General features: G+C 39.6%; 1 protein-coding gene across 17 annotated transcripts in view; it reads right to left on the bottom strand.

Moving 5' to 3' along the window:
- Positions 1-1,577: 1,577 nt before the first annotated feature.
- Positions 1,578-15,891, bottom strand: part of prx (periaxin) — a 39,701-nt gene continuing 25,387 nt past the window's right edge. Inside the window, exons 7-9 of one of the 17 annotated variants that reach the window (XM_049483404.1) lie at positions 13,226-15,746; positions 11,142-11,236; positions 1,578-10,607 (exon numbers count right to left, since the gene is read on the bottom strand). In XM_049483404.1, the coding sequence (XP_049339361.1) occupies positions 2,553-10,607; positions 11,142-11,236; positions 13,226-15,746 (10,671 nt within the window). In that variant the 3' untranslated portion in view covers positions 1,578-2,552. Of the gene's footprint in view, positions 11,237-12,016; positions 15,747-15,891 lie in introns of all 17 variants that reach the window. The other 16 variants (XM_049483408.1, XM_049483403.1, XM_049483413.1 and 13 more) reach the window with 16 other exon arrangements.

Consider the following 15,891-nt stretch of genomic DNA (forward strand, 5'->3'; position numbering starts at 1 on the left):
CCGTTAACGTTCTTAGAATGTACAATCTGTCATTTTTTCTGGAAGTTCTTAAAACATTTCCATGATGTTAGTAATGTTGTGATGCAAACTACTAATATACAGCTCATAGCATTTAAGTTTCTGAATCAATTTATCTGATTTTGCCATTTATGGGTATATGTTTGAGTAAAATGAACATTGTTGTTTTATTCTATAAAATAGACAACATTTCTCCCAAATTCCAAATAAAAATATTGTCATTTAGAGCATTTATTTGCAGAAAAAGAGAAATGGCTGAAATAACAAAAAGATACAGAGCTTTCAGACCTAAAAAAATGCAAAGAAAATAAGTTGATATTCATTTAAGAGATGAAAAATAAATATGTGGTGGAATAACTCTGGTTTTTAATCAGTTTTCGTGCATCTTGGCATGTTCTCCTCCACCAGTCTTACACACTGCTTTTGGATAACTTTGCGCCACTCCGGGTGCAAAAATTCAAGCAGTTCAGTTTGGTTTGATGGCTTGTGATCATCCATCTTCCTATTAATTATATTTCAGAGGTTTACAATTTGGTAAAATCAAAGAAATTAATTTTTTTTTCTCAGAGCTGTATATATATGTTTTATGAACGTTCCTGGAACATTATTTCTGTAATGTTACAGGCTAACCTTCCTGACGTACCTTAACATTCTTATAATGTTCTCTGTTAACTGGACAGTCTTTCTCTTGACCAGCATTGGGTATTATGTTATGTATAATTCGAGTTTGCGTGTCAGGATGGTCATACTGGGTTGTGGGTTAGTTTTGTCAGGCTGATCGTGGTAGTAGATACCCCATGACATAAATAAAAAAAATCTCATTATTTATGCTTTAAACATAAACATCCTGTCATTTGAACATGGTGTCATAGTGTTTGAATAACACTTTACTTAAAGTTAGATTTGTCATTCATTTATCAGTTCTGCATATTTTTTCATGCAGGTTGTGTTCTCAAATCAAATAACCAATTATTTCAGTAATAAAGCTTATTTTAACCAGTGTGTGTCTGTGTGCGTCTGTGTGCCCATGTAGTGTTGTGTAGATAATCCAGCAAATGTTAAAAACAATAAGTATAATATGATTCTAGACCTACTCTCTTAGAAAGAAATGTACTACTAGTAATATATATATATATATATATATATATATATATATATATATATATATATATATATTACTAGTAGTACATCTTCGCTGGATACTAGTCATACCTGTTCTATATATATATATATATATATATAGAACAGGTATGACTAGTATCCAGCGAAGATTGGTGGCCCTCCAGAAAAAAAAAACATTTTTGATTACATTAAGAACCTTGGAAAGAACATTGTAATTGGTAAATTTGATGTGAAGGTTCCTCACACTTACAGACACCATGTATCAAATGTTTTATAGTGAAACCAAAAGTGGTTCTTCTGTGGCGTCATTTAAAAAACTCTTAGTATCACCTTTATTTTTGAGATTACACTTTGTATAAAAGAATTAAAGTTTGCTAGGTTTATTGAATTTTTATTCAGACAGGAATGACAACCAGAAAAGAGCAACTTCGAAATACTTATCAGATGTTAAAATTTTTAATTCCTTTTTATTCCATCCAAATAAGAAATTGTAGTTCAAAAAAACAAACAAAAAAATCAGACATGCTCATCAGTACTACAAACTCTTAAAACTATACAGTGAAACTGCTACCTGCTTCAATCCTCAACTCAGGAGTTAATGAAAAAATAAACCAGAGAATTTCACACTCACATTTCATTTCAACTCAAAGCATTCCCTTCAACACAGAAATGTTGTCATTGTACAGCATCACATTAGCATTAGAAAAAGGCTGGTTTTATTCTGTTTATTTATCTTTTTAACCGTTTAATTAATTTCCACTACAAATTAAATATAGCACAATATATATAATATATACAGGTTATGTCAATACATATGAAACACTGTCTATCATTCTCTACTGAAAAACCATAGAGGCAGTTTCCTATACAGGAATTAAGCCTAGTTATTAACTATATATTTATTTCAATGGAAAATCTCCATTTAAAATATTGTGTAGTCCAAGACTAGGCTTAATCCCTGTCTGGAAAACTGCCCATTACTGTTTATTTAGCATTCATACAAAAAACAAACTCACACCAGTGAAATAAGTCTTAAAAAAGCAAAAAAACATCCTCAAACTGCCTTAAGCGAGATTAAGCTGAATGCAACACTTCTCAAAATCTCAAACCTTCATGAACTTTCCAAAAACACCACCCAGTCGTGTGTGTATTTATATTATCTACAGCCAGTGTGACAGTGTGATGTGTGTGAGAATTACTACACATGTTTACAACTATACCAAACACTGTTTGAAGAATAATATGTAAGAGTAAAACTATCAAAATAAAGGTCTTCTATAAATATTGCTCTTGTATGTGTGTGCCAACATAATTTATGAAGAGAAATAAATAAATAGGGTAAACCAAATAAAAACCACTAAAACAAAGTCTGTCACATATAAAAAACATATATTACTGATCTCCCTCCAAATTTACTGACTCCAGTGTGTAGTTGAGCTGCTACTTTTTGATTCGGTTACGGTACATTTTGACATTTTCGTTACTACAGTAAGTGTCCCTTCCTTCGTTGTCGTGACCGTGTGCTCTGATGAAGACTCTTCGGTAGAGAAGTCTATCTTTGGCATTCTCATGTAGAAACCTCCTGAAGCTTCTCCACCATAGGAACCATAGCTTCCCTTTGGAGATCCCTCCGGTGTGATTTGCACTGTGCCGGTGCTTTGAGGGCTAAGAGTGACTTTGGGTACTTTGAACCAACTGGATTCCTCAGTCTCTTCCAGTTCCAGTTGCCTGCTGGTTCTACTGTACTCTTCAAATTCATCCTCTCTTTGGCCAGAAGTCTTCCCTGAGAGAAAGCCAAGCGAGATCTTGGGGATGGGGGATTCTGAGTCCTCCCGTTCTTCTAACATTTCTGTCCTAGCCCTTGAAGACACCACAATGCTACTCTCAGTCGCTTCCTCAGTCTTTACTGTTTTCTTCTTAAACCCTGGAAATGAGATCTTCCCTGGTTTCGTCTTTGCTCCTTTGGTGCCCTTGCTGTCTCCTGATTTGTCTTTCTTGCCCAATTTCACGCCCATTTCCAAGTCTTCCTCTTCACCATCATCTTTTGAGTATGGTGAGGAAAACTCAACTTTGGGCAACTTCAGTTTTCCAAATGCTTTGTCATCTTTGTCACTATTAACACTGGAATCTTCATCATAAGCTCCTGTTTTTATTGAGGAAAATTCAACTTTGGGCATCTTAAATTTGCTTGCCTTAGTTTGTCCTTCTGTTTCCTCATCGCCGTTGACAGATGTTCCCCTGCCTTTCGATTGTGACTTTCCAAAACTTGGCTTCAGTTTGAGCTTTGACCCTTTGGCTTTCACATCGCCAGCTTCTGCACCTACTTCACCAGCTAGATCAGCAGAACCCTCTGCTTGGGGATTAACCAAAACGAAAACTGCTTTCTTCACTTTTGGCATAGGAGGGCTCTCATACTCTACCTCTGGGCTAGTGATGATTGAATAGCCTTTACCCTTGGGTGACTTAATGTTGACTTTGGCTTCTGGTGAGCTTAAAGATGGGAGAGCCACACCAAACTTTGGTATTTTGACTGTGGTGCTAGATTTTGTATGCTCTTTTTCATCGGCAGAGTCATCTTGTGCCGTCCCAATATCAAAATCCAATTCCGGAATATTTGGTGTTTTTATCTCAATTTTGGGCAATGAGAACCCATGACCTGAACCGGTCTCTTCAACAGAGGGCTCTGTAGACCCTGACTTTCTTTGGCCTTTACCCTTTATAAGAGAACCAGAGATCTCTACCTCAGGAAGCTTGATTTTAGGAAGTTTTGAGGATGAATCCTGACCACCATGTATGTCCAAATCAACTTCTCCCCCTTTAGGCTTTTTAATCTTGACTCCTCCACCAATCCCTGCTTCCACCTTTTCTGACTTACTTAAATCTGTCTCCAGTCCTGAAGACTTAACTTTTGGCATTCCAATGTTGAACTTTGTGCCTTTAACTTTTGGCCCCTTTACTTTTCCCTTAGTTGGGCTAAGGTCAACATCTGGTAACTCAATCGATTGTCTTTCTTCTTTTTGTAAACCCATATCTAATTCCAGATGCCCTTTTGGGCCCTCTATCTCTATTGTTGGCATTTTCATTTTAAATGCGCCTCCCCCTTCCACTTTGGCTTGGCCAGTGCTGACACTACCAGCAGGACCTGGTGCATTTACATCCCCAGACATTAGTTTAGCAACTGAGATGTCTACTTTTGGCAATTTAATATCTGGCATATTAAACTTTGCATCTCCTCCTCCTCCTATGTCTAAAGCTTCTGACTCTCCTTTTTTGCCGTGAGGTAATGAAATGTCTACTGATGGAATTGTGACTTTTGGCATCTTGAATTTTCCATCTTTCTCCTCAAGCTCCAATTCTGGAATTCCAATGTCTGACGTCTTTCCTTTTGGTAGTGAAATATCTATTTGTGGTATTTTAGATTTTATATCTGGCATTCTTAACTTTCCACCTCCCTCAGCTTCTAATTCAGGACCAACAATTTCTGGTTTCTTCCCTTTGGGCAATGATATGTCCAATGTTGGCACTGTAATATTTGGCATCTTGAATTTTCCATCTTTCCCTTCTGCTTCCACATCTGGAGTATCAATATTCACTTTACCACGAGGTAGTGAAATATCTATTTTGGGCATTTCAACATCAGGTATCTTAAATTTTCCACCTCTCCCTTTCAATTCCAGGTTTGAAGTATCAACATCTGCTCCTTTTCCATGAGGTTTTGAAATATCTATTTGGGGAAACTTTACATTACGTAACTTAAATTTGCCTGTTCTTTCATCAACATCCACTTCAGGAGATTCTGCTCTCCCTTTAATTCCTGTGGACAATGAAAGATCTACTTCTGGCATCTTGATTTCTGGCATCTTAAATTTTCCACCTGCTCCAACTTCTGGATTTTGAACATCAATGTCACCTGTTTTGCCTTTGGGTATGGATATGTCAACGGTTGGCAATGTAATTTTTGGCATGTTGAATTTTCCTCCTCCCTCAATCTCTGGAACTTCAATGTTTCCTGATTTTCCTTCAGGTAGAGATATATCTACTTTTTGCATTTTAATATTGGGCATATTAAATTTACCTCCCTCAACTTCCAGTTGTGGTATATCAGCATCTCCTTTTTTAACTTTGGGCATCTTGAATTTTCCACCCTTTCCATCAGCTTCCATTTCTTGTGGACTGAAGTGTCCTGTACGTCCATGAGGCAATGAAATGTCTACTGCAGGCATTGTGATTTTGGGCATTGTGAATTTCCCACCTTTGGCTTCAGCTTCATATTTGACATCTGTTGTCTTCCCCTGGGGTAGTGAAATATCTAACTTTGGCATTTTAATGTCTGGCATCTTTAATTTCCCACCTACTCCAACTTCTAGGTCTGGGGCACTCATTTCAGCTACTTTGCCTTTGGGCAGAGATATGTCGACTGTTGGTATTGTAATTTTTGGCATCTTAAATTTCCCATCTTGTTCTTCAGTGCCTAAATCTGGAGTATCAATCTTTACTTCTCCATGGGGTAGTGAAAGATCTACTTTAGGTATCTTTACCTTTCCACCTTTTCCTTTTACATTCAGGTCTGGTGCGTCCACGTCTACCGTTCTGCCTTTAGGCAGGGATATATCTACTGTTGGAACTGTAATGTTTGGCATCTTGAATTTCCTATCATGTCCTTCAGTTTCAAGATCTGGGGTATCTATGTCTATCTTGCCATGGGGTAGAGAAATATCTATGTTTGGCATTTTAACATTAGGCATTTTAAATCTTCCACCTTTGTCCACCTCCAGATCTGCTGCAGACACGTCTCCAGTTTTCCCTTGGGGTAGCGATATGTCCACTGTTGGCACTGTAATTTTTGGCATTTTGAACTTGCCGCCTTTGCCTTCTACCTCCAGTTCTGATGTCTTTATTCCCCCTGTTTTGCCTTGTGGTAAGGATATGTCTACTTTTGGCATTTTTATATGTGGCATCTTTGGCTTATTAATTTCAATGTTGATATCTTTAGAACTGGAGTCAGTTGATGCATCATGTTTTACCTTTGGTAAGGCAACATCCAAATCAACTTTTGGTATTGATATGTCAATTGTCGGCATCTTCGGAATTTTTAAGCCACCTTCATAACCCTTGATGTCTGCCTCAGACACGTCAACCTCTGACTTTGGTAATAATGCCTCACGCTCTGGTATATTTGCTGCTGGCAAGGAAATCTCAACTGACGGCATTTTGACCTTTCCTTTTGTCTCCAATGATGGAGCCTTAAAATCACCTTTCCCTTCTCCTCCCACATCAAGTGAAGCATCAATATCCACTTCTGGCACTTTTACCTTGGGCATTTTAAATTTTGGGAATTTGAGTTTGTATTTAGCTTTGTCCTCAGGGCCTTCCACTTTGATTTCTGGTTTAGCAATGTCGCCTTTTCCCACTTTCATCTTCATTTCAATCTCTGGACCACTTACATCTACATCCTTTTTTGATATACCAAATGAGGGCATTTTGATTTTAGGCTTCTTTACTTTGCCCTTTATTTTTCCATCAGTGTCAATCTCTACAGATGGGGAGCGTCTATCAGCATCCAGATCAACAGATAGGCCAGGATTATCTACTTCTCCACTTTTAAATTTTCCACCAAATTTAGGAAGTGATATTTTTGGTATTTTTAAAGTGACATCTGGGACTTCAAAACTTGCCCCAGATGATGGTCTACTGCCTTCAGCTTTAAGAAGCTGAATATCTTCTGTATCTTCTGATTTTCCTTTTGGAAGGCCAAAGTCCAAGTCAACTCTTGGTGCTGATATGTCAACAGTTGGTAGCTTCACAGTTGGCAGTTTTATGTTTCCACCTGTACCCCCACTAATACTGGCATCAGGTCCTTCAAGTTTAATTTCTCCTTCAGATGATTTCATTTTTGGTAAAGAAAGTTCAATAGATGGCATATGTACCTCACCACCTTCTGGCAATTTCATCTTAGGCAAGGAAATGTCAAGTTTTGGCATTTCGAGCTTTCCTCCTTTCCCTGAATGTCCTTCAATTCCAATTTCTCCTTCAGCTTTTCCTTTTGGTAGTGAAATGTCAACAGATGGCAGGTTGAATGTTCTAGTTTTTACATCTGGGCCTTCAACACTGCCTTCAGGTAACTTAATTTTTGGCATGGAAATATCAATATCTGGAGCCTTCATTTTAGGCAGAGACACATCAAATTTAGGCATTTCAAACTTTCCTCCTTTGCCTGAAAGATCTCCCTCCACTTTTCCTTGAGGCAAAGAAATCTCAACAGTTGGCAGACTGACTTTTCCTCCTTTAGGCCCTTCAATGTTTAGATCCGCTTCTGGAGATTTCATTTTTGGTAGGGAAAAGTCAACTTGGGGCATATGAAACTTTCCACCTTTAACGTCGGGTCCTTCAACACTGATGTCACCTCCGGATGATTTCATTTGTGGTAATGAAATGTCAATTTTGGGCATTGTAAATTTGCTTCCTTTTATGTCAGGACCTTCCACATTGATTTCACCTTCAGGTAGTTTCATTTTTGGTAAGGAGATGTCAAGCTTTGGCATTTCAAACTTTCCTCCTTTCCCAGAATGTCCTTCAAGGCCAATTTCTCCTTCAGCTTTTCCTTTTGGTAGTGAAATATCAAGAGATGGCAAGTTGAATTGTCCAGTTTTGACATCTGGACCTTCAACATTTACCTTGCCCTCTGGTAATGAAATCTTTGGTAAGGAAATATCAATTTCAGGAGCCTTCACTTTAGGCAGAGATACGCCAAATTTGGGCATTTCAAACTTTCCTCCTTTTCCAGAAAGTCCAGCATCAACATCTCCCTGCACTTTTCCTTGAGGCAGAGGAAGCTCAACAGTTGGCAGATTGAGTTTGTCCCCTTTAGGCCCTTCAACATTTATATCCACTTCTGGAGACTTTATTTTTGGTAGGGAAATGTCAATTTTGGGCATATGAAACTTCCCACCTTTACCAGCGTTACCTTTGAATTCAGCACCTCCCTTTGCTTTTCCTTTGGGTAGTGAGATGTCTGGCATATGAATTTCTCCTTCAGCTTTTCCTTTTGGTAGTGAAATGTCAACAGATGGCAAGGTGAATTTTCCAGTTTTGACATCTGGGCCTTGAACTTCACCCTCAGGTAACTTAACCTTTGGCAAAGAAATATCAATTTCTGGAGCCTTAATTTTAGGCATAGTTACATCAAATTTGGGCATTTCAAACGTTCCACCTTTACCAGCATCTCCTTCAATTTGAGCACCTACTTTTGCTTTTCCTTTGGGCAATGAGATGTCAATATCGGGCATGTGAAACTTCCTACCTTTGATCTCTGGACCTTCCACATTGATTTCACATTCAGGTGATTTCATTTTTGGTAAGGAGATGTCACGTTTTGGCATTTCAATCTTTCCTCCTTTCCCAGAAAGTCCAGCATCAAGATCTCCCTCCACTTTTCCTTGAGGCAGAGAAATCTCAACAGTTGTCAGACTGACCTTTCCCCCTTTATGCCCTTCAATGTTTAGATCCACTTCTGGAGATTTCATTTTTGGTAGGGAAAAATCAACTTGGGGCATATGAAACTTCCCACCTTTACCAGCATCCCCTTCAATATGAGCATCCCCTTTTGCTTTTCCTTTGGGCAGCGAGATGTTAATGTCTGGCATATGAAACTTTCCACCTTTAACGTCGGGTCCTTCAACACTGATGTCGCCTCCTGATGATTTCATCTGTGGTAATGAAATGTCAAATTTCGGCATTGTAAACTTGCCTCCTTTTTTGCTTTGTCCATCTAGACTGACATCTCCCTCTACTTTAGATTTTGGGAGAGAGATATCAATAGAGGGCATATGAAACTTTCCACCCTTGATCTCCGGACCTTCCACATTGGTTTCACCTTCAGGTAATTTAAATTTCGGCAAGGAAATGTCAAACTTTGGCATTTCAATCTTTCCTCCTTTCCCTGAATGTCCTTCAATGCCAATATTTCCTTCGGCTTTTCCTTTTGGTAGTGAAATGTCAACAGATGGCAGGCTGAATTTTCCAGTTTTGACATCTGGGCCTTGAACTTCACCCTCAGGTAACTTCATCTTTGGCAGGGAAATATCAATTTCTGGAGCCTTCATTTTAGGCATGGTTACATCAAATTTAGGCATTTCAAACTTTCCACCTTTCCCAGAAAGTCCAGCATCAAGATCTCCCTCCACTTTTCCTTGAGGCAGAGAAATCTCAACAGTTGGCAGACTGACCTTTCCCCCTTTAGGCCCTTCAATGTTCAGATCCACGTCTGGGGATTTCATTTTTGGTAGAGAAAAGTCAACTTGGGGCATATGAAACTTCCCACCTTTGCCAACATCTCCTTTGAAATCAGCACCTCCCTTGACTTTTCCTTTGGGTAATGAGATGTCAATGTCTGGCATATGAATTTGTCCTTCAGCTTTTCCTTTTGGTAGTGAAATGTCAACAGATGGCAAGGTGAATTTTCCAGGTTTGACATCTGGACCTTCAACACTGCCCTCTGGTAACTTCATCTTTGGCAAAGAAATATCAATTTCTGGAGCCTTCAATTTAGGCATAGTTACATCAAATTTGGGCATTTCAAACTTTCCACCTTTACCAGCATCCCCTTCAATTTGAGCACCAACTTTCGCTTTCCTTTTGGGCAATGAGATGTCAATGTCTGGCATGTGAAACTTTCCTCCTTTGATCTCTGGACCTTCCACATTGATTTCACCTTTAGGTAATTTCATTTTGGGTAAGGAGATGTCAAGTTTTGGCATTTCAATATTTCCTCCTTTCCCAGAAAGTCCAGCATCAAGATCTCCCTCCACTTTTCCTTGAGGTAGAGAAATCTCAACAGTTGGCAGACTGACCTTTCCCCCTTTAGGCCCTTCAATGTTTAGATCCACTTCTGGAGATTTCATTCTTGGTAGGGAAAAGTCAACTTGGGGCATATGAAACTTTCCACCTTTACCAACATCTCCTTTGAAATCAGCACCTCCCTTGACTTTTCCTTTGGGTAATGAGATGTCTGGCATATGAATTTCTCCTTCAGCTTTTCCTTTTGGTAGTGAAATGTCAACAGATGGCAAGGTGAATTTTCCAGGTTTGACATCTGGACCTTCAACACTGCCCTCTGGCAACTTCATCTTTGGCAAAGAAATATCAATTTCTGGAGCCTTCACTTTAGGCATAGTTACATCAAATTTGGGCATTTCAAACTTTCCACCTTTACCAGCATCCCCTTCAATTTGAGCACCAACTTTTGCTTTTCCTTTGGGCAATGAGATGTCAATGTCTGGCATGTGAAACCTTCCTCCTTTGATCTCTGGACCTTCCACATTGATTTCACCTTTAGGTAATTTCATCTTTGGTAAGGAGATGTCAAGTTTTGGCATTTCAATCTTTCCTCCTTTCCCAGAAAGTCCAGCATCAAGATCTCCCTCCACTTTTCCTTGAGGCAGAGAAATCTCAACAGTTGGCAGACTGGCCTTTCCCCCTTTAGGCCCTTCAATGTTTAGATCCACTTCTGGAGATTTCATTCTTGGTAGGGAAAAATCAACTTGGGGCATATGAAACTTCCCACCTTTACCAACATCTCCTTTGAAATCTGCACCTCCCTTGACTTTTCCTTTGGGTAATGAGATGTCTGGCATATGAATTTCTCCTTCAGCTTTTCCTTTTGGGAGTGAAATGTCAACAGATGGCAAGGTGAATTTTCCAGGTTTGACATCTGGACCTTCAACACTGCCCTCTGGTAACTTCATCTTTGGCAAAGAAATATCAATTTCTGGAGCCTTCACTTTAGGCATAGTTACATCAAATTTGGGCATTTCAAACTTTCCACCTTTACCAGCATCCCCTTCAATTCGAGCACCAACTTTTGCTTTTCCTTTGGGCAATGAGATGTCAATGTCTGGCATGTGAAACTTTCCTCCTTTGATCTCTGGACCAGAAAGTCCAGCATCAAGATCTCCCTCCACTTTTCCATGAGGCAGAGAAATCTCAACAGTTGGCAGACTGACCTTTCCCCCTTTAGGCCCTTCAATGTTTAGATCCACTTCTGGAGATTTCATTTTTGGTAGGGAAAAGTCAACTTGGGGCATATGAAACTTCCCACCTTTACCAGCATCCCCTTCAATATGAGCATCCCCTTTTGCTTTTCCTTTGGGCAGCGAGATGTTAATGTCTGGCATATGAAACTTTCCACCTTTAACGTCGGGTCCTTCAACACTGATGTCACCTCCTGATGATTTCATCTGTGGTAATGAAATGTCAAATTTCGGCATTGTAAACTTGCCTCCTTTTTTGGTTTCTCCATCTAGACTGACATCAACCTCTGCTTTAGGTTTTGGGAGAGAGATATCAATAGAGGGCATATGAAACTTTCCACCCTTGATCTCTGTACCTTCCACATTGGTTTCACCTTCAGGTAATTTAAATTTCGGCAAGGAAATGTCAAGCTTTGGAATTTCAATCTTTCCTCCTTTCCCTGAATGTCCTTCAATGCCAATATTTCCTTCGGCTTTTCCTTTTGGTAGTGAAATGTCAACAGATGGCAGGCTGAATTTTCCAGTTTTGACATCTGGGCCTTGAACTTCACCCTCAGGTAACTTCATCTTTGGCAGGGAAATATCAATTTCTGGAGCCTTAATTTTAGGCATGGTTACATCAAATTTAGGCATTTCAAACTTTCCACCTTTACCAGAAAGTCCAGCATCAAGATCTCCCTCCACTTTTCCTTGAGGCAGAGAAATCTCAACAGTTCGCAGATTGATCTTTCCCCCTTTAGGCCCTTCAATGTTTAGATCCACTTCTGGAGATTTCATTCTTGGTAGGGAAAAATCAACTTGGGGCATATGAAACTTCCCACCTTTACCAACATCTTTGAAATCAGCACCTCCCTTGACTTTTCCTTTGGGTAATGAGATGTCTGGCATATGAATTTCTCCTTCAGCTTTTCCTTTTGGGAGTGAAATGTCAACAGATGGCAAGGTGAATTTTCCAGGTTTGACATCTGGACCTTCAACACTGCCCTCTGGTAACTTCATCTTTGGCAAAGAAATATCAATTTCTGGAGCCTTCACTTTAGGCATAGTAACATCAAATTTGGGCATTTCAAACCTTCCCCCTTTACCAGCATCTCCTTCAATTTGAGCACCAACTTTCGCTTTTCCTTTGGGCAATGAGATGTCAATGTCTGGCATGTGAAACTTTCCTCCTTTGATCTCTGGACCTTCCACATTGATTTCACCTTTAGGTAGTTTCATTTTTGGTAAGGAGATGTCAAGTTTTGGCATTTCAGTCTTTCCTCCTCCTTTCCCGGAAAGTCCAGCATCAAGATCTCCCTCCACTTTTCCTTGAGGCAGAGAAATCTCAACAGTTGGCAGATTGACCTTTCCCCCTTTAGGCCCTTCAATGTTTAGATCCACTTCTGGAGATTTCATTCTTGGTAGGGAAAAATCAACTTGGGGCATATGAAACTTCCCACCTTTACCAACATCTCCTTTGAAATCAGCACCTCCCTTGACTTTTCCTTTGGGTAATGAGATGTCTGGCATATGAATTTGTCCTTCAGCTTTTCCTTTTGGGAGTGAAATGTCAACAGATGGCAAGGTGAATTTTCCAGGTTTGACATCTGGACCTTCAACACTGTCCTCTGGTAACTTCATCTTTGGCAAAGAAATATCAATTTCTGGAGCCTTCACTTTAGGCATAGTAACATCAAATTTGGGCATTTCAAACTTTCCACCTTTACCAGCATCCCCTTCAATTTGAGCACCAACTTTCGCTTTTCCTTTGGGCAATGAGATGTCAATGTCTGGCATGTGAAACTTTCCTCCTTTGATCTCTGGACCTTCCACATTGATTTCACCTTTAGGTAGTTTCATTTTTGGTAAGGAGATGTCAAGTTTTGGCATTTCAATCTTTCCTCCTCCTTTCCCGGAAAGTCCAGCATCAAGATCTCCCTCCACTTTTCCTTGAGGCAGAGAAATCTCAACAGTTGGCAGATTGACCTTTCCCCCTTTAGGCCCTTCAATGTTTAGATCCACTTCTGGAGATTTCATTTTTGGTAGGGAAAAGTCAACTTGGGGCATATGAAACCCACCTTTACCAGCATCCCCTTTGAGATCAGCACCTCCCTTGACTTTTCCTTTGGGTAATGAGATGTCAATGTCTGGCATATGAATTTGTCCTTCAGCTTTTCCTTTTGGTAGTGAAATGTCAACAGATGGCAAGCTGAATTTTCCTGGTTTGACATCTGGATCTTCAATATTTATCTCACCCTCTGGTAATGTAAACTTTGGCAAAGAAATATCAATTTCAGGAGCCTTCACTTTAGGCAGAGATACGCCAAATTTAGGCATTTCAAACTTTCCTCCTTTCCCAGAAAGTCCAGCATCAACATCTCCCTCCACTTTTCCTTGAGGCAGAGAAAGCTCAACAGTTGGGAGATTGATATTTCCACCTTTAGACCCTTCAATGTTTACATCTACCTCTGGAGATTTCATTTTTGGTAGGGAAATATCAATTTGTGGCATATGGAATGTCCCACCTTTACCAGCATCACCTTCAATATGAGCAGCTCCTTTTACTTTTCCTTTGGGCAATGAGATGTCTATGTCCGGTATATGAAACTTTCCTCCCTTGATCTCTGGACCTTCAACGTTGATTTCACCTTCAGGTAATTTCATTTTTGGTAAAGAAATGTCAACTTTTGGTAGTTCAATCTTTTTTCCTCCCTTCCCGGAATGTCCTTCTAAGCCAATTTCTCCTTCAGCTTTTCCTTTTGGTAGTGAAATGTCAACAGATGGGATTTGAAATTTCCCAGGCTTGACATCAGGGCCTTCAGTGCTGATTTCACCACTTCCTGATTTTATTTGTGGTAAACCAATGTTGAATTTGGGCATTTTAAACTTCCCACCCTTTTTCGTATCAAGATTTCCTTTAGATGGCATACCTTTTTTTCCACCTTTTAACTCAGGTCCTTCTACATTTATATCTACAGAGGGGAGCTGAACCTTGGGTAAAGATAAGTCAATCTGAGGCATCTGAAACTTTCCTTTGTTAGCATTTCCTTCTAAATTTGCATCTCCCTCTATTTTTCCTTTTGGAAGTGAAATGTCAATTGATGGCATATTGAATTTTCCTCCTCTTATGTCGCCTCCTTCAACATCGATTTCACCTTCTGGTAATTTTACTGTGGGAAGAGAGACATCCACTTTAGGCATCTTAAATTTTCCTTCTTTTGCAGATTTTCCCTCAACCTCGACTTTGCCTTTTGGTAGTGAAAGATCAACTGAAGGCATACTAAATTTTCCACCACCTTTGATCTCAGGTCCTTCAACACTGACTTCACCTTGTGGTAATTTCATTTTAGGAAGAGAAAGATCCACGTGAGGCATTTGAAACTTGCCTCCTTCAGTCTCAGAAGAAACATCTCCCTTCAGGTTTCCTTTTGGCAAAGAAATATCAATTGATGGCATATGAAATTCTTTTCCTTTTACATCAGGTCCTTCAACACATACCTTGCCTTCAGGACATGATATTTTGGGAAGGGAGATGTCCAATTTTGGCATGTCAAATTTTGCCCCTGTATTTGCATGTGTTTCAATATCAGTGCCTTTTCCAGTTATCTTTGGAATGGAGATGTCAACTGATGGGAGACTCATATCCATGCCTGATGTGTCTATACTGGGCATTGCAATGTTGAATTTTGGCCCTTTTACCATGGACCCATCAATTTCATCTCCAGATTTTAGCTTTGTGTCTAGAATTGGTAGTTTTGGTAGTGATATGTCAACATCAGGCAGGCTGATTTTCATGCCTTTCACATTAGGATCAGGCGTTTCAACATCTTTGAAATCGGCAGTTCCGGTAACCTTTGGAATATGCAAGTCCACATCCACATTCGGGGCAGCAATATCAATTGTTGGCATCTTTAATTTAGCTTTTTCAGATGCTTCCATTTTTGCAGTGACATCACCATCAATCTCATCTGAATGACGAGAGAGTCTTATCTTTGGCATTTTCACTTTTAGCATCTTCATCTTGGTATCAGAGCCATCCAAATCTGTCTTCACTTCAGGGCCTCCTACTTTACCCTTAGCATCCACGTCACCTTTAGGCAAACTGAGATCAAATTCCACAGAAGGTCTAAATTTCCCATCAGGACCTTTTAATGTGACATCTGATGAATCTATTTTAGATTTTTTTGTCTGTGGAAAATGCATTCCAAACTTTGGGCCTTTTCCTTTGGATTTAATCTTTGCTCCAGATATCTCTGCTTCTCCTTCTGGTGTTGAAATGTCTATGGTTCCCCCTCCTACAGCACCTGCAGTGGACTTGGCTTTCATTCTTGGAAATCTGATCTTCCTTTTCTTCTTGCCACTTGTGATCACGCTTTCTAGTTGTCCGGATCCCTCCGCAGAAGCCTTCCCACGATTCCTCAGTCGAAACTTCGGAAATGCAAACTCCACATCGACAGGATTGAACTCCAGTCTAGATGGTGAACCCTGAACGTCGATTTCTGCTACTCCTCTTGCTTTCTTGTTCTCTTTCAGTCTTTTCAGTCCAAATCTTCCTCCTCTTTTCTTTTTTGCTTTGAATGGTTTAACACTTTTGACACTCTGGAAGATAACATGAAGCATAAAGACATATTCCAAGTGAGAATGTTTTAGGTACATTTATGAATAACAATCTACCTTTAGGGCAAACGTAACTGGAAAGCTCACATAGTAAATAATTAACCACAATTAATATTTTGAGCTCCAA

This window comes from Astyanax mexicanus, chromosome 9, assembly GCF_023375975.1.
Source record: "Astyanax mexicanus isolate ESR-SI-001 chromosome 9, AstMex3_surface, whole genome shotgun sequence".
Taxonomy (NCBI): Eukaryota; Metazoa; Chordata; class Actinopteri; order Characiformes; family Acestrorhamphidae; genus Astyanax; species Astyanax mexicanus.